Source organism: Leucoraja erinacea, chromosome 22 (genome assembly GCF_028641065.1).
Source record: "Leucoraja erinacea ecotype New England chromosome 22, Leri_hhj_1, whole genome shotgun sequence".
NCBI classification, from domain to species: domain Eukaryota; kingdom Metazoa; phylum Chordata; class Chondrichthyes; order Rajiformes; family Rajidae; genus Leucoraja; species Leucoraja erinaceus.
The window spans coordinates 23,993,761-24,018,273 of record NC_073398.1 but is presented as its reverse complement, the minus strand read 5'-3'; the positions used below and the strand labels follow the sequence as shown (position 1 = coordinate 24,018,273).

At 42.0% G+C, this 24,513-nt stretch overlaps 1 protein-coding gene across 1 annotated transcript in view; it reads left to right on the top strand.

The window, feature by feature from the left end:
* reln (reelin) overlaps positions 1–24,513 on the top strand; it is a 253,257-nt gene that overhangs the window by 19,058 nt on the left and 209,686 nt on the right. Inside the window, exon 2 of the mRNA XM_055653596.1 lies at positions 9,400–9,510. Within this exon, the coding sequence (XP_055509571.1) occupies positions 9,400–9,510 (111 nt within the window). The remainder of the gene's footprint in view (positions 1–9,399; positions 9,511–24,513) is intronic.

The following is a 24,513-nucleotide window of genomic DNA, read 5'->3' as shown; positions in this document are numbered from 1 at the left end:
CCTTGTACACTGGTCACTGAAAGTTGGCGTGCAGGTACAGCAGGCAGTGAAGAAAGCTAATGGAATGTTGGCCTTCATAACAAGAGGATTTCAGTATAGGAGTAAAGAGGTTCTTCTGCGGTTGTATAGGGCTCTGGTGAGACCACATTTGGAGTATTGTGTACAGTTTTGGTCTCCTAATTAGTGCAGCTTAGGTTCACGAGATTGATCCCTGGGATGGCGGGACTGTCATATGAGGAAAGATTGAAAAGACTGGGCTTGTATTCACTGGAGTTTAGAAGGATGAGGGGGGTCTTATAGAAACATATAAAATTATAAAAGGACTGCACAAGCTAGATGCAGGGAAAATGTTCCCAATGTTGGGCGAGTCCAGAACCAGGGGCCACAGTCTTAGAATAAAGCGGAGGTCATTTAAGACTGTGAATTTATGGAATTCCCTGCCACAGAGGGCAGTGGAGGCCAAGTCACTGGATGGATTTAAGAGAGAGTTAGATAGAGCTCTAGGGGCTAGTGGAGTCAAGGGATATGGGGAGAAGGCAGGCACGGGTTATTGATAGGGGACGATCAGCCATGATCACAATGAATGGCGGTACTGGCCCGAAGGGCCGAATGGCCTCCTCCTGCACCTATTTTCTATGTAGGGCAATGGCAGATGGTTGCTTTGAAAATCTGTAACTAATGGTGTACTGCAAAGATTGCTGCTGGGCATGTTGCTGCTATAATATACAATAATGACTTGGATATTGAATATAGAAGGTTGAGGGAAGACTTGATAAAAGTATATAAAATTATTTTCATAGTCGGGGTAGATAGTCAGAACCTTTCTTGCATGTTGGAAATGTCCAACACTGGAAGGCATAGCTATAATATGAGAGGGGGAAAGTTTAATGGAGATGTGCGGGCAAATTTATTTTACACGGAGCGTAGTGCAGACCTGGAATGCATTGCTAGGGATGATGGTAGAGGCCGATACAATAATGGCATTTGAGAAATTTTTAGTTAACATCATGGAAGTACAAAGAATAGAATCATATCTGGTTCTCTTGGGGTGAGCAACATACTCTGTTTCACAGCTCCCCATACTCTGCCATCAAAGCCAGCACATGTCCTGCAGCACCAGAGGAGCAAACGCCCTTGATCAATTCTATACCATCATCAGACTGGTCAATGTTCAAGGACTCGGTAACGGACCTGAATGAATACGGCAGAGTTGTTACAGACTTCATAAGGAAATGTGTGGAGAAGCATGTTCCCACGAAAACCATCTGAGTATACCCCAACCAGAAGCCTTGGATGAACCAGGTCTACAATCTTCTAAAGATCAGACCTCGAACATTCATGTCCGGTGATGCAGATTCACACAAGAAGTCCAGATATGACCTTGATAAGGCCATTAATAAGGCTAAAGGGAACTTGTTTTAAACTGGAGGTTGAGGTGGACATTCGGCAGCTGTGGCAGGGTTTTCTCGCCATCACTTACCGCAAGGTGTAACCAGGAGAAACCTCAAGTGACAGCAAAGCAACACTCCCAGATGAGCTCAATGCGTTCTACGCAGGCTTTGATAGGGAGAACACTGATGTGCTTTCCCAGGCCTCCATAGGCCCCAATGGTTTAACAATCTCAGTCACAGAGGCCGGCATCAGAAGATCATTCAGGAGGGTGAACCCTCGGAAAGAGTCTGGATATGAATGCATACTTGGTCGTGCTCATAAAACCTGTACAGATCAACTGGCTGGAGTTTCTGCAGACATCTTCAACCTCTCCATACAGAGGTCTAAGGTGCTCACCTGCTTTAAGAAGTTATCAATAATACCGATGCCTAAGAAGAGTAAGATGACATGCCTCAATGACTACCAACCGGTGGCACTAAAGTACATGGTGGTGAAGTGCTTTGAGAGGTTGATTATGGTCAACAAGAATCAGGACCCACTACAATTTGCCTACCGCCACAACATGACAATGGGAGGATGCAATCTCGCTGGTTCTCCACTCTGCACTAGACCCCTTGTGCAATAAAAACACATACGCCGAGTTGTTGTTTATAGACTGCCGCTCAGCGTTCAACACCATCATCCCCTCCAAACTAGCTTCCAAGCTCATGGGATGTAGGTCTCTGCGCATCTCTCTGCAACTGGATACTCACCTTTTTCATCACCAGACCACAATCAGTACGAATTGGCAGCAACACTTTCTCCTCAATAACCATCAGCACAGGAGTGCCTCAAGGCTGTGTGCTCAGCCCCATGCTCTATTCATTCTATGCCCATGACTGTGTGACCAAACACAGTTCCAACTCCATCTTCAAATTCGCTGACGACACCACCATTGGACGAATTACAGATGGCGACGAGTTAGAGTACAGGAGGAAGATTGATCGACTGACCAAATGGTGCCAGAACAACAACCTTGTTCTTAACATCAATAAAGCCAAGGAACTTATTGTTGACTTTGGTAGAAAAAAGCCAAGGATCCACAAACATGTTTTCATTGATGGGACAATGGTGGAGAGTCATAACCTTCAAATTCTTGGGCGTACTAGTCTTTGAAGATCTGTCCTGGAGCCAGAACATTGATGCAATCATTAAGAAAGCCCATCAACGCATCTACTTCCTTAGAAGACTGAGGAGATTTGGTATTTTAACGAATACTCTCTTGAACTTCTGCAGGGGCACAGTAGAGAGCATATTGACTGTTTGCATCACAGTCTCAGTCGGCAACTTCGAATGCCGAGGAACAAAGAAGATTGCAAAAAGTGGTGAACACAGGTACTGACCTCCCCACCATTGAAGGGATTTACAGGAGTCTCTGCCACAAAAAGAGAACGGGATCATCCGAGACCCATCAGGAAGAAGGTATAGGATCCTGAAAACTGTAATGTCCATGTTTATTATGGTGCTTACAGAGTGCTATGTTTGCATATCTGTTTTGCTGCTGCAAGTAAGAATGTCATTGTTTTTCGGTACATATGACAATAAAACACTCTTGGCTCTTGATATGGATCATGTACAAGCAGATGCGATCACTTTAACTTCATCTCTTCAGTACACATACAGTGCCCTCCATAATGTTTATTTATTTGCCTCTACTCCACAATTTGAGATTTGTAATAGAAAAAAAATCACATGTGGTTAAAGTGCACATTGTCAGATTTGAATAAAGGCTAATTTTATACATTTTAGTTTTACCATGTAGAAATTACAGCAGTGTTAATACATAGTCCCCCCCATTCCAGGGCACCATAATGTTTGGGACACAGCAATGTCATGTAAATGAAAGTAGTCATGTTTAGTATTTTGTTGCATATCCTTTGTATTCAATGACTGCTTGATGTCTGCGATTCATGGACATCACCAGTTGCTGGGTGTCTTCTCTGGTGATGCTCTGCCAGGGCTGTATTGCAGCCATTTTTAGCTTATTTGGGGGCTAGTCCCCTTCAGTTTTTTCTACAGCATATAGAAGGCATGCTCAATTTGGTTTAGATCGGGTGATTAACTTGGCCACTCAAGAATTTACCATTTTTTAGCTTTGTAAAACTCCTTTGTCGCTTTAGCAGTATGTTTGGGATCATTGTCTTGCTCTAGAATGAACCACCGGCCAATGAGTTTTGAGGCATTTATTTGAACTTGAGCAGATAAGATGTGTCTATACACTTTATGTATACAGAATTCATAATGCTGCTACCATCAGCAGTTGTATCATCAATGAAATACCTTCAGCAGCCATACATGCACAGGCCATAACACCCCCACCACTGTGTTTCACAGATGAGGTGGTATGCTTTGGATCTTGGGCAGTTCTTTCTCTCCTCCATACTTTGCTCTTGCCATCACTTTGATATATAAGTTAATCGTCTCATCTGTTCCCAAGACCTTTTTTCCAGAACTGTGGTTGCTCTTTTAAGTACTTCTTGGCAAACTGTAACCCGGCCATCCTAGTTTTGCGGCTAACTAGTGGTTTGCATCTTGCAGTGTAGCCTCTGTATTTCTGTTCATGAAGTCTTCTGTGGACAGTGGTCATTGACAAATCCACACCTGACTCCTGAAGAGCGTTTCTGATGTGTCGGGCAGGTGTTTGGGTTTTTTTCTCTTTATTATAGAAATAATTCTTCTGTCATCAGCTGTGGAGGTCTTCCTTGGCCTGCCAGTCTCTTTGCGATCAGTAAGCTCACCAATACACTCTTTCTTCTTAATGATGTTACAAACAGTTAATTTTGGTAAGACTAAGGTTTGGTTGATGTTTCTAACAGTTTTATTCTTGTTTCTCAGTCTCACAATGGCTTCTTTGACTTTCATTGGCACAACTTTGGTCTTCATGTTGATAAACATAAACAACAATAAAAGTTTCCAAAGGTGCTGGAAAGACTGGAGGAAAGACCAGGTGCTGAGAGCTCTCTTATACCTGCATTAAGGAAGCAACTAAACGTACCTGAGCAATTACAAAAGCCTGTGAAGCCATGTGTCCCAAACATGATGGTGCCCCGAAATGGGGGGACTATGTATAAACACTGCTGTAATGTCTACACGGTGAAACCAAAATGTATAAAAATACCCTTGAATAAAATCTGACAATGTGCACTTTAACCACATGTGATTTTTTTTTTTTTCTTTTACAAATCTCAAATTATGGAGCACAGAAGTAAATAAATAAATGATGGGTCTTTGTCCCAAACATTATGGAGGACACTGTATTGTGGCTGGAAGTGCCCGTTCCTCTGCTGTACTGTTCTATGCTCCATGTAGGAGATATGGTTATTAAATATACAGATGATATAAAATTGTGGTTTTGCAAATGGTACGAGGAGTTATCTTAGTTTACAGTTTGTAAAAGATGTGCCGGAAAGGTGGGCGGAGCATTGACAGATGGAATTTAACCTGACACTTCTGAAGTGATTCATTTTAGGTGGGTAGAAAGGGCAGGCCATACACAATAAATGTATGCCCCAAGGGAGTGTTGAGGAATGGAAGGACCGTGGGGTACGTCCATAAATCCCTAAAAGGACATCATTGGTAGGCCTTCATTGCCTGTGACACACAATACAAGCTGGGAAATTATCGTATAACCTTTATGAAAGCATCCTCTCCCTTGGATGCCGCTCTGATCCCTTTAACTGGCTGACAAGCCAGCAGAGGCCAATCATTGGTAACAGCTGGGTCAAATTAACTGATATTGGTTGGCCACTTGAACCATGTCAGCCAATTCCCATTAAAACCACCTCTCAAACCCAGGCATTCCAACCAGAGGGGAGAAGATGAGAGAAGTGCAGGAGAGAAAGAGGAAAGAATAAAATAGAGCAAGAAGAATACGAGGAAGGGGGACAATGTGGAGCGCCTCCCTGCTAGCTGTGTTTCCCTGTCGCAGGTTCGAGGAAGACTGAACTACTCAGACAAGCCCAAGACCACCAGCGTCGCTGTTTAGTCAAGACTGGTTCACCAGGAAAAAAGTAGGAGACAACCAGCGCCTCTACCTGAGGCTGGGGCAACCCTGAGATGCCAGAATCTCTTCCTTTCCACTGACAGCGCACACACAGAGGCAATGACTGGCTGCCAGGATAAATCAGAAACCACCAGTGCCGCATCCTCAAGACTAAATCTTCAGCACCTCCACTCGAGGCCAGGGTGAACTGCAGGAAGAAGCCCAAGATCACCACGCTCCCTCCTTCGAAGACCAGGACTAGACTGCTGGGACAAGCCCAAGATCACCAGTGTCATCATACATGTGCTCTGACGGTGAGGAACAGCACCCCCTGGGCGCTCCTGGACTTTCTTACCACTATAAATAAAATATATCACGTGAGTTCCCCCTACTGCTAGTTTTGGTGTAGTCGCTGCCAAATCTGACATCACCTCCTGACACCACACTTTATAAAGCATAAGTTTGGCTGCTACACAATAGGAAGAATTTGGCAGAGATGCTTGAGCAAGACACTCTCAACATTTAAGAAACATCTAGACAAATTTTTGAATTGCCATGACAAATGGGATTACTATGGCTGGGTCCAACCGGAACTGTGCAAGTGCTGGGCTGAAAGGACTGTTTTTGTCCCCACTTGTGTCAATAAGTATCTACCAGCTTTTCATTATTTTGCAATTGGGCTTATGTTGCCATAAGCTATTTCTCTTAACCCTTAGGAATTAAATGTATTCCATAACCTTCACATCTTCAGTGGAAAAATGGGACCTAATTTCTCATATTAATTTTTATATTCCATTTCCTTGTGCCCACTAATACTCAAGTATATCCACTATAATAATTACAGCCAAAGGTGTAGATACATAAGGGAACATGTACCATCAACTTCTGATCGCTTCCTTGGCCACTTCAGGGCAGTTAATAAGTCAATTGCATCGGTCAGTTTGCTGTTGACATATAGGCCAGATTAAGGATGTTAATTGTTTCTCTGACCATTTTTGGTATTGGTAAAATGATCTAATAGAATGTCAATAGTGTATGTTCCCTTGATCATTTCTACAATCCATCCTGTAAAAACATTTTGACAAAGCTCCAAGCACAAAGTCCATGCAGACATTTAATTTGGCAATATTTTTTTATCAATGTAGCACACCTGATATGAACTTCATTGGGAAATTGACTTGTTTTATTCACCCATTTGGTGTCACTTGAAGCAAGTTTCGACATTTGTTCCTGACAACCATTAATCATCAAAATCATGCTTTATTAGCCAAGTATGTTTTGCGAGGAATTTAATTTGCCATACAGTCATACTAATAAAAAGCAACAGAACACACAAAATACATTTTAACATAAACATCCACCACAGTGACTCCTCCACATTCCTCACATGTGATGGAAGGCGAAAAAAGTTCAATCTCTTCCCTTCATTATTCTCCCACGGTCGGGGGTCTCGAGCCTTCCGTTGATGGGATAATCTTACTCCCATAGCTGGCAGCGGGCCTCCTCGTTCGGGCGATCAAGCTCCTGCATCGGAGGTTATCAGCTCCCTGCACCGGGTGATCGAGCGCCGTGTGATCGGACACCGGGTCGGGGCTTATCGAACGTCGTGCGGTTTTGGAGCTCCCGACTCGGTCTCTCCCGAGGCTGCAAGGGATCGAGGTGTCGATCCCAGGCAAGGAATCTGCTCCGATGGTAAGCCCGCGGTGTGGCTCAAAGTCAGTCCCGAGCAAGGCCTGCCGCTCCACGATGTTTGGCCGCAGAGCGACCGGAGATACGACCCAGAAAACAATCGTATCTCCGGCAAGGTAAGAGGAAAAAAGAGGGATGAATTATAAACAAATTCAAACATGGGGATGAGATATTTCATGGGACGAGATTGGGGCTGTTGAGGATGAGCTGACGTGTTGAGTGTAAAGTTCAGTTATGCTTGAGCTAATTGGCTCCATGCCTTTGTATTGTTTGCATCTTATAAAAAAAACTTCAAACGTTTCACTTTTCAAGGCCTTTGATTTATTTGGTTTCCAACTTTAGTTTGATGTGTATTTGTTTGCCCAATTATTTGTTGTGCTACTTTAAAATCTGTTTTGTAAAGATGCATTTTCCAGGATGGTTTTAGGAAGGAATGCTAATGCAGAGTTAAAAATTGGATGAAGGGATGAACATGTATACGATGCTGAAGTCCAAGCATGTATGTTTGGGAAAAGGAGAGATTGTTTTGGAAAAGGATAACGTCAAAGGGAGGGATGATTCCTTTCTATAGAAAATTAATAAATTGCAGAAATCCAATCTGCCTAATTTGATCCCTGATGAACTCCATTGTGCAATCATGAGGACATTGCATTGTCGACCACATTTAGCATAATGATCACTGATCTCCACAGCCCCAGGAAACTGCTGCTTTCTGTTTGATCATATGCTCAAAAATTGTAAAACAACTATTACAATTAATAGCAGTCTGAAACAAAAACAGTATACGCCTCACCAGTATCCACCTATCACCTGCCAGACTCTGTCCTGTCTCCATTTATCTTCCCGCTTTCTTCCATCCCAATCGCCACAATCAGTCTGAAGAAGGCTCCCAACTCACCTATCCATGTTCTCCAGATATGCTGCCTGACCCGTTGAGTTACTCCAGTACTTTGTCTTATTTTACAATGAACTCAATAAACGGTCAACAATGCACTAGTTAATGTGGAAAGAAAACCATTGGCATTTCAGATACGTACCCTTTGAATAAAAATATAGCAATAAGGTCAGCAGACTCCAGCAGTGTGGCCTGAGTGATGCGTGGTCCTCCCAATGTTGCTCCAAAGAAGCCAAGTTTCTGAAATCTTCATAAATGTCTTTGACGGGTGACAAAGCCTCCAACTCCAGTTTTGCTGTTTGTTAAAACAGTGTGGGGGGAAATATCAGAAACATGCTATTAAAAACAAAATACTTATTAAGAACGAAATTACTGTTAAAAATGTTTTTTTTTTAAATAAGAAGGTAGACAAAAATGCTGGAGAAACTCATCAGGTGAGGCAGCATCTATGGAGCGAAGGAATAGGTGACGTTTCGGCTCGAGACCCTTCTTTTGCATTTGCAGTTCTTTCTTAAGCATTTAACAAAATTAGCTATGTTATAAAAATTGAACGCTTTAAGCCAAACCATGTTTTTTTTAATATAAAGTGTACTTGCTTTCTCTTTCACTTCTTTGCAGACCTACATTTGCCATTGCAATCTTGGGTTCTTTTGTCCTGCACCAGATTTCACTAAGTTACGATCAGAGATTAGGTCCTGGGGAATCTCTGCAAGATTTATAATGGCCACTTGGGAAATGTGGCCAGAAAAGGTGCTCTTTAACAGATATGATGTCTACTGCCTTTGGCCTCCCAAATGGTGCATTAAGGGCTACACGTGCTTGGAAGCGCGGCACAATGGTGCAGAGGTAGAGTTGCTGCAATACAGCATCAGAGACCTGGATTTGATCCTGACTATGGGTGCTGTCTGTACAGAGTTTGCATGTTTTTCCTGTGACCACATGGGTTTTCTCCAGGTGCTCTGGTTTCCTCCCACATTCCAGAAATGTGCAGGTTTGTAGACCAATTGGCTTCCGTATATTGTCCCCAGTGAATAGGATAGAACTAGTGTACGAGTGATCGTGGGTTGGCGTGTACTCGGTGGGTCGACGGGCCTATTTCTACGTTGCACTTCGAAACTAAGTACCATCATTTCTGACTCGCCATCAGAATCTGATCCTCTGCTGTTAATCTGGTAAACAGCATTTCCATACACACAAGTAAATCCGAAGTAATGCTGCAAGCTGTTATAATTGTGTTTAGTCATTTTGTGGAGTTGGAAATGCTGCTAACTTTCAATGCCCGTGCCTTATTCGACATGGACACATGCACATTCCCAAAAGTGCCTGAGTATTTTGTGCTGTATTTGCAGTTTGGTCTCCCAAGCCCTCATTGTTCATATGTGATTTCCTGTATGTTTTTCAGTGACTATTTCCACAAGCACATACTTTGATGGCTTACTCGTGACTGGTCTCTACACATCAACAAGCATGAGCACTCCACAGAGGGTCAATGGTCCTAGTTCAATTGCTCTTGGTAAGTCTTATAGCCCCTGGAACTTTTTTTTTGACAAATGCTGGAGTTTAATTAAAATGTGCATAAATGGTTGAGTGTGTTAAAATAAAACTACAACCTATTGAAAGTAGTGTGCGTGCTAAAGATGTAGTTGCAATCCAACATCAATTATCCTTAACCAGTACAATAGTGCCCATAGAGTGAGAGAGTACTTGTTCATTTTTTTGCATGAAGGGGCACTTAAGCTTAAATAAAGAACAAGCAACTGTATATTTTGGCCTTGACAAAGTTGGCCCAGTGTCAGTAGTTTGTATGTTCAACTTCGTTAAAAATCGGTAATGCAGAAATCTAGCCTGTGAATCATTTACAGATCTGAGTGACCGCTCCATTGTCAGAGGTGTGATCCAATGGATGAGAAATGAAACTGAACTCCTGTATACCTGTTTTTGTTTTTTTTCCTTATTTCAGTTTACCATACAGCATAAAAGGCTAATCACCCATTGAGTCTGTGATAGCTCACATGGCAATTGTATTCCCATACTAATTTTCCTTTTAACCAATTCTTGTCAGATTTCCTTCAGTTATCTCAATATCCTACCACATACCTATGATGCACTGGGTGCAATTTAGAGTGCCCAAGTAACTCCTACCTTTGGGGATTTGCAAGAAACTGAAAAACACAGGAAGAACATAAACTCTACACAGATGCTCCTTCAGAAAAAAACACAAAATAATCACATATTGATATTTCAGTGGGGAAAATTTACATTATTACAACTAACCTGGCCATTCTTTCAATTGATATCGCCAAAATAAAACATAGAAAATAGATGGAGGAGTAGGCAATTCGGCCCTTCGAGCCAGCGCCACCATTCAATACGATCATGGCTGATCATCCAAAATCAGTACCCCGTTCCTGCTTTATCCCCATATGCCTTGATTCCATTAGCCCTGAGCTTATCTAGTCACTTTAATATCGTTGCTTTAAACATTTTATTGAACTTTCTGTAATTCAACTGAGATTACATTTCAAAGGTATTTCATTGCTGCATCATGCTTTGGGATGTCTTTCTCCCAACTCCCCCAATCGCACTACACTTTGATATTGTGGGACAGTCACAAATGCAGGCATTGACCCATTAAACATTTGCACTCTTTAATTTGTCAAAGAACACGAAGTTGCTCTGATATTCTTTATTCGAGTCACCTTTTAATATTAAGGAGTATGGAATATTTGACGCCAGATTCCTTGAGCTCTGTAAGCAAGTCATACCTTCAGAGGAAGTAAAATAAAGCAAGAATGTCATAGTCTTTTCAACATTGCCCAGTAACTCCATAGCCATTATTTAAGACTGTTGATTTGAAGGTAAAACAAATCTTCTGCTAGGTCACAGGCATCTTCATTTGACATTGTCACCAGACTCTGGTGTCTGTATGTAAAGGAAAATACATCATTCTGACTCCAGGTATCAATTGGCCGGAGACAATGTCTGTTTGTTGAGCGATTCATAATCTGCATTTTCTTGCAGATTGAGAAAGAATATTGAGAAAGAATAACATGGATCTGAGATGCATTCATTTGATATTTATAGTTCCAAGCATAAATCTTACATATTTTCATATTTGCTTCATAAATATAAATTATGTAAATGGATTTTACATTAACCATGCCTGTGGCAGAAGTACAATCATCAAGTGCGGAACCTCAGCTCACATGGAGCTATTGATCTTTAAAATGGTACAGTGAAGATGGAAAATTTTCTAATGATGATGGGGGGGAAGGGGTTGAATTGGCGAGTGAATCTTTCTGTGGCGTGGCTCTTTTTTTCTTGAAAAGGGTACATGACGGGAGTCTGCAGAACGTATGATGGGGAGAATAATTTGTTTTTAAATTTATAAAAAGAAACCTGTTGTAAAGATTAATGCTCAAATCAGTAATGGTAGAATAGAATATTAATTAATTTTGTTTAAAAATATAAAGATTGCAACCATCTTTTATTTTTGATAATTACTTTGAAAATATTTTGACTGAATTCTTTCTTGCTTTATCGTGCTGCAAATACTGACAAAAAAAAGATTTCTTCACGTAGCAGTGATGAAAGATGTCCATTATCATGTACAAAGAGCCATTACATTGATCAAGTGCGTTGAGATGAAATCACTTAAACCCTGCTTCCCATCTCAATAAAAAATTAGTAGCGAAGGGTTGAAGGATAGCAATTCCAGTCGAACCATAAGATGATCAACTAAGTACATAACAACTTAAAAGTATGAAATCAAATTAACTCATAGAGCCGGCATGAAAAGATAAATTAATGAATGGAAACATACAGGCTCGAGGCATGTGCTTTCTTAAAAGAAAATCAGCAAATTGTTCATTTACAGGGGCTATTTTTATAGTTAATACGATTGAAAACGCATTGCCCCGGGAATATTGCCCTCATGCCACCAAATTAATTCCCGCAGCTATGTATCTACTAGCCATGGGCTGAAATGACTAAATTAAATGTAAATTTGTTTGTCCCCCCCCATTTCAAAGAATGCAAATGAAGTTATTTCACTTGAAAAAAAATAGACATGAAGCCCATACGACTGTATCAGTTGAAATAATCTGGCATGTGGCCTCTCTGCGTGATACAGCAGTGACACGGGATTCCTGTTTCCAGACTGCATGAAAGCATCAGGGTTGTTGCAGCTTTTTGATATATGGTTGAAAATAAAATCCCACTTTCCAACTGTTCTTCAACCCACTAATTTTATTTGGTGTCTTCATAATTTTCAGAAAATGAATGAATGTACGTGCCATGTAAAATGACTCTCATTTCATAGATGATTAAATTTAGTTTTGACATTTGTATTTCAGTAATTATATGGTAACTATATAAGCCAGTCAGGTTGAAGATAGCGAGCAAATGCACCTGGGAACTGCAATTTATTCCTGCATTTGAATCAATCAAAGATGACAGCCCTGTTTTAATTAAGTGTGCACTTCAAATATGCCTATTTGAGCACCATGTTTAGAGCTGTGTATATTGATTCCAGAAAAGTCACAGACATTTGCATCTAATATTAGTCACAGCTCAATGCTCAATTATGGCATTTGTTTGTGGGTTACCAACAGTGCAGTGCAGAATGACAGATTTATATGAATCTAATACTTCCATAAAAATGAATAGAAAAAAGATCCTAAACATGTGGTTGGTTTAATCTCTTGAGCTTGTCCTATGTTGATCAGCTACAAAATTCATTTTTTTAAATTATTTGTTATGTGCTCTGCTTTTTAATATGCCTCTTTGAGGCAATGGAAAGCAGAAACATCTGGGCTGCAGCAAAACTTACTTTATATAATTTCCTGAGATTACCAAATCCTTCAAAATACAAATGTATAACAAGGATATTGTTCGTTGAACTTTCTCCGTCCATAATTTGTTATATATCTTTGGTTAAATGTGATTAGTTTCATTTGTCAACATTTTCCTCTGATCCTCACCACCTCTCCCCCTTGCATTGTGTACGTTTCAAATTGGCACTGAGGTAGTCGCTGATTATCCAGAAAATACTGTAGACTACTCTCTCAGGTATGCTCGTGCCTCAAATCTAAATTCCGTCCCTTCAGTACTCCTTCGTACTGTTTCAGACTTGAATCTATTTTGCTCATTGTATTTCTGTGTATATACAGGTGCACAACCTTTTATCCAAAAGCCTTGGGACCAGACACTTTTCGTAATTCAGAATTTTTCGGCTTTCGGAATGGAAGATTTTTAGCGTAGTGGTAGAGTGCTCGGCTCATATCCGCAAGGTCGCGAGTTTGCGCCTAGATCCCGGCAGTTACTCAATCGCGGGTTTGAGTCTTCAATGTAGTTTTTTCTTGCAGAATAGGAGAGAATAGGGAGGGTTAGGCTGGGATCATTCTCTGCAAGATGATTTTAGTGCGGGAGACAAGTGCAGAAGAGGTGTACTGACTGTGTGGGCAGAACTTTGGAAGGGATTGCCCACCATTCTCAAAAGCCGCTGTGTCTCCCTATCCCTCCAACTCCAGAGGAATCCGCTGCCCGATGGGCCGCTACGGCGACAAGTGGCAGTTCGCCCACAGCCCGAGCTGTGCCCCCTCATCCGCAACCCGGGTTCCTCTGGAGTTGGAGCGGGGCTGGGCTGGAGTTGCTGATCTGGGATCTCCGTGCTTGCAGTGGGCCTGGGGGTCGGTGTCCCGATGAGCGGGCGCAGCTCGGGCTGTGGGCGAACTGCCACTTGTTGCTGTAGCGGCCCATCGGGGAGCGGCTTCTGGTGGTCCTGACGTCTCTCAGCTCCTGTCCAGGGGGATGGCCGGAGACGTCAGGACCAACAAGAACCCGCTCCCCGATGCGCCGCTACAGCGACAAGTGGCAGTTCACCCACAGCCCGAGCTGCGCCCCCTCATCCGCAACCCGGGTTCCTCTGGAGTTGGAGCGGGGCTGGGCTAGAGTTGCTGCTGGTTGTGAGTCTCTGGGATCTCCGCGCTTGCAGTCGGTGTCCAGTTGGTCCCGACGTCTCCGGTCACCCACCTGGAATGGAGCTGAGACTGGGAACTGTACCGCCCTTGCCCCCTCCCTCTGCAACTGCAAACAACCCCACAGTTCCTAGTCTCAGCTCCTGTACAGGGGGGTGGCCGGAGACGTCACAGCCCGAGCTGCGCCCCCTCATCCGCAACCCCAAGACCAAGACGCACCTTGCACACCATCAGCTTCTGTCCCTACGGGGAGCATGTTCCTCTGGAGTTGGAACGGGGCTGGGCTGCTGCTGGCTGTGGGTCTCTGGGATCTCCGTGCTTGGAATGGGCCTGGGGGCCGGTGCCCCGTTGGTCCTGACGCCTCCGGTGACTGGCATTGGCTCCGACGTGAAGACAGTGCGAAGCCCCCGCGCCAGTGCAATGGGCGGGGAGCTGGAGAGGTGAGGGAAGGGGTCACACACATGGCCGGGAAGCAGAGGGGTGTAGGTGGGGTGAAACTGAAGGGAGCGACAATCTACTGCTACCTGCCCGCTGAGTTAAAAAGTTCCCACGCAAGACTCGCGATACACTGTGTATCGTGAGTCTACCGTGGGAACTTTTTTAACTCAACGGGCAGGCAGCAGCAGATTGTCAATTATTAACCCTCCCGCGCAATATACCCTCACCTTCTCTTTTATGAATGGGGATTTAGTTCACCTCTGTCACCTCTGCGGGCCGCCCTCGGTGAACGTCTTCAAGGACCTTTTTTCAAGGACCGAAAAAATGTCCGCTATTTGGAGGTTTTCGTTATTTGAATCTTTGGATAAAAGGTTGTGCACCTGTATTGGCGTTCTCGGTAGCCATTACTTCTTCCTTATGAACAGCAACTCAAATAAGTTGTTCTACTTCCTTACATCCGTGCCCAGCCATCGCCCTCGAGTGAAGCATGCTAATTTCCTTCCTCTCCAACTCGTCCTACCCAAGCTGGTCTTTTGAGCTTTGCCCGTGTCTCAGCTATCGCAGGTCTTGTGTACCTCTTTATGCTCTACAATGGCCATCTGTGCACTTGTCAAGAAATACGAAGTGAAAATAAACTAAGCTTTGATTTAACTTGAATTCATTACTTTTTTTCCCCCCACAAATTTCCCGAGGTAACATTTTATTCCACATTTCAACTTTTTGGGTAACAATTTCTAAATTCTGTATGATAAATATCTGAAACCCGATAGCTTGAGTATTGTTTTGGGACTGTGATCCCTTTGTTCCAGATTCCTTAATCAATCTTTCCTGCATCCACCAAATCAAACACTCTAAAGTGTTTTGTGTAAGGGCACCTCTCATTCTTGCTATCCCTAGAGACTAGAGGCCAGGAATCAGTCTCGTAAAGCTTTGCCATACTCATTACATAGGAAAGGAGATCAAAATTGTACGTAACTCTCCAGGTATGGCCTCATCAAACCCTATATAAATATAATAACACATCTTCATTCTATATAACTATTGTAAGACATCTTTATTCTTGTACTCAAATTCTCTTTCAATTCACTTGCCTTCCTGCGTGGCTGCTATTAGCTGCATGTCAGCTTTCGGTAACTTGAGTACAATGACACACTGGTCCCGTAAAGCATTGACATTTTCTAATCTCTCACCATTTACAAAATACACAATATTTCCTCTTCCCTGCCAAAGTAAGTACTGTAACCCCGTATTTTCCACATTGTACCACACAAACGGTATTATTGCTCACTCACCTAGGTTGCCTATACCCTCCTGAAGCTTCTTTCACTTCTCGCCACTGTTCTCGGTTTAGTTTCAAGTCATCAGTGAATCTCAGATTTGGTTTGCAGCGCCAAAAGGAAAAAATATATATTATTTTCAACAAACTGGACCATTAGTGCAAATAAATCTTTCTTATGAATAGTTGAGGCTCAGTTTCGGAATCCTGCAGTACCCCGCAAGACATTGCCTGCCAATATTAGAAGGACCCATTTATTTCTATTTTGTTTCCTGTCATCCTCTTAACCCATGCTAGTTTACTACTACCAATTCCATGTGCTCTATTCATACTCACCAAGCTCCTCTGTAGGACCTTGTCAAAAGCCTTCTGAAACTCCAAATGCAGCCCATCAACCAGATGGAGTCATAGAGTGGTACCGTGTGGACCTTTGGCCCCACTTGCCCACACCGGCCAACATGTCCGAGCTACACGAGTCCCACCTGCCAGCATTTGATCCATATCCCTCCAAACCTGTCATATCCATGTACCTGTCTAACTGCTTCTTAAATGTTGGGATAGTCGATGCCTCAACTATCTCCTCTGGCAGCTTGTTCCATACGTCCACCACCCTTTGTATGAACAAGTTACCTCTCAGATTCCTATGAAATCTTTTCCCCTTCCCCTTCACCTTAGACCTATTAGTCAAATGTTTTGTGATTCCTTCAAGAGATGTGGCTTCACTGCTGAACATTCAATTGTCCATCTTTAATTGCCTTTGCGAAGTTGTGGTAAACTGCTTTCTTGAGCAGTGCTTGAGGAGTGGCTATGCCCGCAATGCTTTTAGTGAGCGGTTTTGCACTAATGGTCCAGTTTGTTGAAAATAATATATTTTTTCCTTTTGGTGCTGCATTTAATTGTTCCAGTGCGTATCCTGTGTATGCGACAAATAAATACTTATGACTCGTGATTCTTGACACTGGAGGGGTTTCCAGGATTTTAACCTGGTGAAGGTGAAGGAACAGCAATATATTTCCAAATCAGATTGGTGTGAGGCTTGGAGGACAACTTCCAGATGGTGGGGTTCTCATGCTTTTACTACTCTTGTCTCTTTTGCCATTAACGGACTAAGGTTTGGGAGATGTTATCTCAGGAGATGCTGCAGTGCATCCTGTAGATGTTCCAAACTAGGGCGACAGCGTATCCATGGTGGAGTAAGCAAATGGTTGTTGATGGGATGCCTATCAAGCGGGCTGCTATATGCTTGTCGTGTTGAGCTCCATAAGTGTTGTTGAATTGGGAGATTAGTTACTTGCTACAGGATTCCCAGCTTCTGATCTGCTTTTGCAGCTATATGTTTTTTTTTGGCTGCTCCTGTTCAGTTTCCAGTCATAGTAAACCAAGGATATTGATAGTGAGGGACTCGGTGAGAGTCTGGGATAGAGTGTGATTTGTCAGGTTTCAGGGTCATTAACTTCTCTAGTCTTTATTTCCTTATTTGCACTGTCCTCCTGCTCCTCAGAATTTCTGGAAGATGTTTTTGTGTCTCTTATGAAGACAGAGCAAAAATATTTGTTTAATTTTTCCCTTGCCCATTTCTTTATACCCTGTTAAATTATCATTCTTTGCCTGTAGGAGACCCATATTCGTCATTACTTGTCTTTTACATTTATGTGCCAATGGAAGCTCTGGCGATCTGTTTGTGTTTCTTGGTAATTTACTCTTGATTTGCCTTTTCTTCTTCAATTTCTTGGTCATCCTTTGAATTCCAACGTGCCTTTCCCAAACCATCAGGTGCACTACTTTCTATTTTAACTTTATAAGCTTTTCACATAGACTTAATATTGTTGTTAATCACAGCAATTAACATCATTGTTTTTTTTAGTGCCTTTAAAGAATATTTTTTTGTTGTAAATCATGTGTTATTTCTTTACATGTTAGCTACTACCTGTCCATCGTAATCCCTTTTAATGTTGTTTCCCAGTCAACCACAACCGACCTGTCCCAACTATCTTCAGAGATTCTTTTGTTTACTTGAAAATCATTGTTCAACTACATCACTTTAAAACAACGTTTAAATTCTATTATATTGTGGTGAGTGGGCACTCCTTCTGAGAGCCCCCGTATAGAAAGTTATTATTCAATCCTTTTTCTCAAAGTCCCCCTTAAGGCATGTATCAAAGAGCCCTTGTGCTTTGTTTTAATTATGAATGGAATATTTAAAACAACTTTCTGTATTTATGTCTTGGAAAGAAGGCACTTGTGTTTTATCTTTTCATTGCAATGGCAAATAATGACCAACCTGAAAGACATAATTTAGGTTAAAATAAAAAAGCACAGGACAGGTGGAATTACATGACCACATGAGAATTCCTATCAGGATTCATGGCCACTTCAACAAATTAGAACGTTTTATAAAATGTTATTAAATTCAAATAATCACATACTGTACATCTTGCATGAAGACATAGAGATAGAAGGAACTACAGATGTCAGTTTACAAAAAAAAAGCAATGTGCGGGAGTAACTCCGCAGGCCAGGCAGCATCTCTGGAGAACATGAATTGGTGACACTGGGTGGGGACCCTTCTTCAGACTGATTGTGGTGAGGTAAGGGGGAGAAAGCTGGAAGAGAGGAGGGGCAGGACAAAGCTTGACAAGTAGGGGCAGATCAGTGGCGCAGCGGTAGAGTTGCTGCCTTTCAGCAACAGAGCCCCGGATCCGATTCTGACCTTGTGTGCTCTCTGTACGGAGTTTGTACATTTTCCCTGTGACCGCATAGGTGTTCACCGAATGCTCTAGGTTCTTCTCGCATTCAAAAGATGTGCAGGTTTGTAAGTTAATTGGCTACTATAAATTGTCCCCAGGGTGTAGGATAGACTAGTGTATGCGTGATCGATGGTCAGTGCAGTCTTGGTGGGCCGAAGGGTCTGTTTCCATACTGCATGTCTAAAACTAAAACTCAGTAATAGGTGAATACAGGTGAGGCGTGATTATTGATAGGCAGATAGTTGGATAAATGCCAGAGAAGATGGTAGGTGTGAGATGATAGAAGAGGTGTGAATTGTGAAGCCAAAGGAAGGAATGTAGGTGGGGGAGGGGGGAAAGACCTGGAGACATGGGTATGAGTCTGGCAAGGAGGGAAGAAAGGAAGGGGGGAAAAAAGGATGTTTATAGGTTAGTTATCTAAAATTGGATAAATCAATGTTCATACTTTTAGGTTGGAAGCTACCCCAGTGGAATATGGGGGGATGTCCTCTGGTGGCTTCACTCGATCAGTTGAGGCCCAGGACAGAAGGGGTGTAAAAATGTTAGCAACCAAGAGATCCAGCAGCCCTTGGTGAACCAAGCACAAATGTTCGGCGAAACATTCGTGTCAATGTAAAAGAGGTCACATTAGGAACAACGAATGCAGTAGATGAGGTTAGAGTATGTGAACCTCTGTCTTACCTGGAAGGACAGATGGGGTCCCTGGATGAATGAGAGGGAGGAAGTATATGGACAGATGTTGTGTCTTCTGTGATTTCAGGGGAAATTACCTGGAGAGGGGGTGGTTTGGGCAGGAGGGGTGTTTCAGAGGGAGCAATCTCTGTACAAGACAGAAAGGCACGAGAAGATGTGATGTGGTTGGATCATGTTGAAAGTGACGGAAATTATCAGAGTATGATGTGTTGGATGCGAAGGCTTTCTAAATTGTATTTATATTTATGAAGGCCATGTATATTTTGTATAAAGACATAATGCGTATGTAAATCGGGATGGGAATTGTAAATAATTACAATCAGGATAACTTATAAAGTAACTCCATTGAACTACATTTGAATGATCAGGTGAGCTCGCCCACAAATGAAAGATCGCAAAGCATCATATAGAAGAAAAATGGAAATGATGTAGTCTGATGTGCATTATAATCCGCAACCATAGATGGGACACAATTCAAATTAATTAATTGATTCCATGTTTCTTGTTATGTTTTGATTCAACTCAAATGCGATTCTCAATCATCAATCTTAAATTTAAAAGAGATGGAGGATTTGATAGCACAAAGATTTGTTGATCTTACATGCAGAAAAATGTTAATCTATTTCTCTCCTTTCTAAATAATTATTTCTGTTTTTGAAGTCTGCTGTATGTATTTGGCAATCAGAAGATATGAGGACACTAACAGATTGGTAAATGTTAATATATGCGCCACTGTCACTTTAAAACAACACTTTGATAACAAATGTTTACATCAAAATAAAGAAAGAATCTTTTTCTTTGAATTCTACTCATAAGAGAATTCCCCACTGGTTCTATGCATCCTCCGTTTCAAGTTAATATATGCTACCAATATCTTGTGTGACAGGTAATTTTTACAGGTACAAGAGACAGATGTTAAAACTGACTGGGAACATTTTCTACGATGACAATAAATTGTTTTTTATTTATCATATATCTCTTGTGTTTCATCAGATTTTCTAGATTTGACAGAGCTATGTATCTCAATATTTTTGGGATGAATATTTTGGTAATGTTTTACATGTAAAAAATCTGATGTGTATTTTTATGTGTGGATGAATCTTGCATTAATATTGTTTAAATTTTTACATTAAATTCATGAAATCACACAAATACATAAAATAAATTGGCAATTCATTCTCAGATCCAGCCGATTGAGAAGCTGATTCTTTCATGGCATTTGATTTTATTCTATTATATTGTTTTATATGATAGATTTGAGGTCCCACCCCTCAGATTATGCATTATAACAAATAATTTTTTGCTAATCGCTTGTATGCACAAAATATTTTTGAGTATCTTGCATTCTCTACAGGATTTAACAGAAGTGTTGATTTTGACACTTGAGAAGTTAGAAGTTTGAAACAGGGTAACAGTTCTTCTGAAATGTGTTGCTTATTCCAAATGGAGGCACTCTTACATTAATGTAGTGCTGCTGACTCCTAATGTGCAGATCCCAGTCATCCCACGTAATTAATAGCACTCTGTGAAATGGCACTGAAATCCACTTTTTGTCAGGACTCCTGATCCGTTGCCATCAATGCAACCTTATAAGCATAAAAAACAAGTTCACTATATTAATAGACTTACACCCCAGTGAAAAGTTGCCTATCTAGGCATAATTTAATGTTTAATCTGGTTCTGTCAATACCTTTCAGGCCCAACAATATTTGCGACTTTTGTCATAAGTGATAGGAGTAGATTTAGGCCATGCGGCCTATCAAGTCTACTCCGTCGTTCAATCATGGCAGATCTATCTCTCCCTCCTAACCCCACTCTCCTGCCTTCTCCCCATAACCTCTGACACCTGCACTAATCAAGAATCTATCTATCTCTGCCTTAAAAATATCCATTGACTTGCCTCCACAGCCTTCTGTGGTAAAGAATTCCACACATTCACCACCCTCTGAGTAAAGAAATTTCTCCTCATCTCCGTCCTAAAAGAGCGTCCTTTAATTCTGAGACTATGACCTTTAGTCTTAGACTCTCCCACTAGTGGAAACATCCTCTTCACATCCACTCTATCCAAGCCTTTCACTATTCTGTATGTTTCAATGAAGTCCCCCATCATCTAAACTCCAGCGAGTGCAGGCCCAGTGCCGACAAATGCTCATCATAGGTCATAACTACTCATTCCTGGGATAATTCTTGTAAACCTCCTCTGGACCCTCTCCAGCGCCAGTACACCCTTCCTCAGATATGGTGCCCAAAATTGCTCACAATATTCCAAATGCAGCCTTACCAGCGCCTTCTAGAGCCTTAGCATTTCATCCATGTTTTTTTATACAAGCTTTCTTGAAATAAATGCTAGCCTTGTCTTTCCAACTACCTTTTATTTATAATTAAAGATATCTTTTCTTTAGCCTGCAAACCTTATTTTTGGGTGGTATAAAAGTTTGAAGAAAGTATATCGCGGTCAATAATCAGATTACACAAATAATCCAATTGTTAACGCCGTGCAAACACACCACTACAAACATAGGGGAGGGTCTACTTGCAATTCATAATCAATCACCAGATGGAAGGTTTTCTTTATCAATGAAATGTCACACAATTTAAAAATAATTTTGTTAGGCCAGTGTTCTCAGAAGAAACTCTGTCCATATTTGACCCATTCTCCGATAATTGCTCTTTCCTGCAGTGGTCATAACTCTAATCCCACCTTTGCAACATAACACCATATCTTGCACTACCATGGAATTATCTTACTGATTGTGCTCTGCACCTATACATCACTCACCGTCCTGGTGTGGCTGACAACATACGTGACTTGACCAGTTCATTCCAAAGAGGAAAAAAGATTACAAGGGAATATTGGGCGACCGTGGCTGACAAGGGAAGTCAGGGGCAGTATAAAAATAAAAGAGAAGAAGTACAACATAGCAGAGATGAGCGGGAAGCAAGAGGATTGGGTAATGTTTAAAGAGCATCAGAAGACAACTAAAAAGGCAATATGGGGAGAAAAGATGAGGTACGAAGATGTTAGCCTAGAATACAAAGTGGGATAGCAAAAGCTTCTTTAGGTATGTGAAGAGGACAATAATAGTTAAGACCAAAGTTGGACCTTTGAAGACTGAAAAAGGTGAATGTATTATGGGGAACAAGGAAATGGCAGATGAGTTGGATCCGTGTTCACTAAGGAGGACACAAACAATACTGGTGGCCAGAGGATCTGGGGTGATGGAAAAACTGAAGGAAATCCACATTAGGCAGGAAATGGTGTTGGGCAGACTGATGGGACTGAAGGCTGATAAATCCCCAGGGCCTGATGGTCTGCATCCCAGGGTACTTGAGGAAGTGGCTCTAGATATCATGGACGCATTGGTGTTCATTTTCCAATGGTCTATGGATTCAGGATCAGTTTCTGTGGATTGGAGGGTAGTTAATGTTATCCTACCTTTTAAGAAAGGCGGGAGAGAGAAAACAGGGAATTATAGACCAGTTAGCCTGACATCGGTGGTGGGGAAGATGCTGGAGTCAATCATAAAATATGAAATAGCAGCACATTTGGATAGCAGTAACAGGATCGGTCTGCGTCAGCATGGATTTACAAAGGGGAAATCATGCTTGACTAATCTTCTAGAATTTTTTGAGATGCAACTAGGAAAATGGACAAGGGAGAGCCAGTGGATGTAATGTACCTGGACTTCCAGAAAGCATTTGATAAGGTCCCACATAGGAAATTAGTGGGCAAAATTAGGGCACATGGTATTGGGGGTCGAGTGCTGACATGGATAGAAAATTGGTTGGCAGACAGGAAACAAAGAGTAGGGATTAATGGGTCCCTTTCAGAATGGCAGGCAGTGACTAGTGGGATACCCCAAGGCTCTGTGCTGGGACCGTAGCTATTTACAATATACATCAAAGATTTATTTGAAGGGATTCAAAGTAACATTAGCAAATTTGCAGATGACACAAAGCTGGGTGGGAGTGTGAACTGTGGTGAGGATGGTGAGGAGGACTTGGACAGGTTGGGTGAGTGGGCAGATGCAGTTTAATGTGAATAAATGTGAGGTTATTCACTTTGGTAACAAAAACAGGAAGGCAGATTATTATCTAAATGGTGTCAAGTTGGGAAAAGGGGAAGTACAACGTGATCTGGGGGTCCTTGTTCATCAGTCAATGAAAGTAAGCATGCAGGTACAGCAGGCAGTGAAGAAAGCGAATGGCATGTTGGCCTTCATAACAAGAGGAGTTGAGTATAGGAGCACAGAGGTCCTTCTGCAGTTGTACAGGGCCCAAGTGAGACCACACTTGGAGTATTGTGTGCAGTTTTAGTCCCCTAATTTGAGGAAGGACATTCTTGCATGTGAGGGAGTACAGCGTAGGTTCACAAGGTCATTTCCTGGGATGGCGGGACTGTCAAATGCTGAGAGAATGGAGTGGCTGGGTTTGTATACTCTGAAATTTAGACCTTGGATGAGAGGGGATCTTATTGAAACATATAAGATTATTAGGGGTTTGGACATGAAGAGGTAGGAAACATGTTCCCAATGTTTGGGGAGTCCAGAACCAGGGGCCACCGTTTAAGAATAAGGGGTAAGGCATTTAAAACAGAGATGAGGAAACACTTTTTCACACAGAGAGTTGTGAGTCTGTGGAATACTCTGCCTCAGAGGGTGGTGGAGGCCAGTTCTCTGGAGAATTTCAAGAGAGAGCTTGATAGGGCTCTTAAAGATAGCGGAGTCAGGGGATATGGGGAGAAGGCAGGAATGGGTACTGATTGTGGATGATCAGCAATGATAACAGTGAATGGCGGTGCTGGCTCGAAGGGCTGAATGGCCTACTCCTGCACCTATCGTCTATTGACTTGAAGATTAAGAAAAGTGTTGGGACAATAACTGTTGTGCTTGACTAACATTCAGTGAGATTGTCTCTGTTATAGACCTTATAATTAGGATCATGGTTTATATCCTGCATGAAGCAAACATAAAATGTTGTCAAGGTTCTATGGATAGCTAAATTTGAGGAGGGTGTTCTTCAGTCACATCTGACAAATGGAGTCAAAGACTTTAGTGAGGTAAAAAATGGACTACGTTTAGTGGCTGGTGCTGCTCTTTGCATTCTCCTTGGTGTTCTTCTGAATGGATGAAATCCACACTTCTATTTGGGGAACAGCTCTTTCTGGTTTCTCTGAAGAGCCAATTCAGAAAGATCCTATCCCTTAATTTCCCAAAGGCAGACGAAAGGAAGACCTGAAATGTTGCCCATTCCTTCTCTCCAGAGATGCTGCCTGACCCGCAGAGTTACTCCAGCATTTTGTGTCTATCTTCAGTGCATGAAAAGGACAGGACACAAGTGAGCTGATCAGGCCCACTGACAACTGATCGCTGTTAATTTGCATT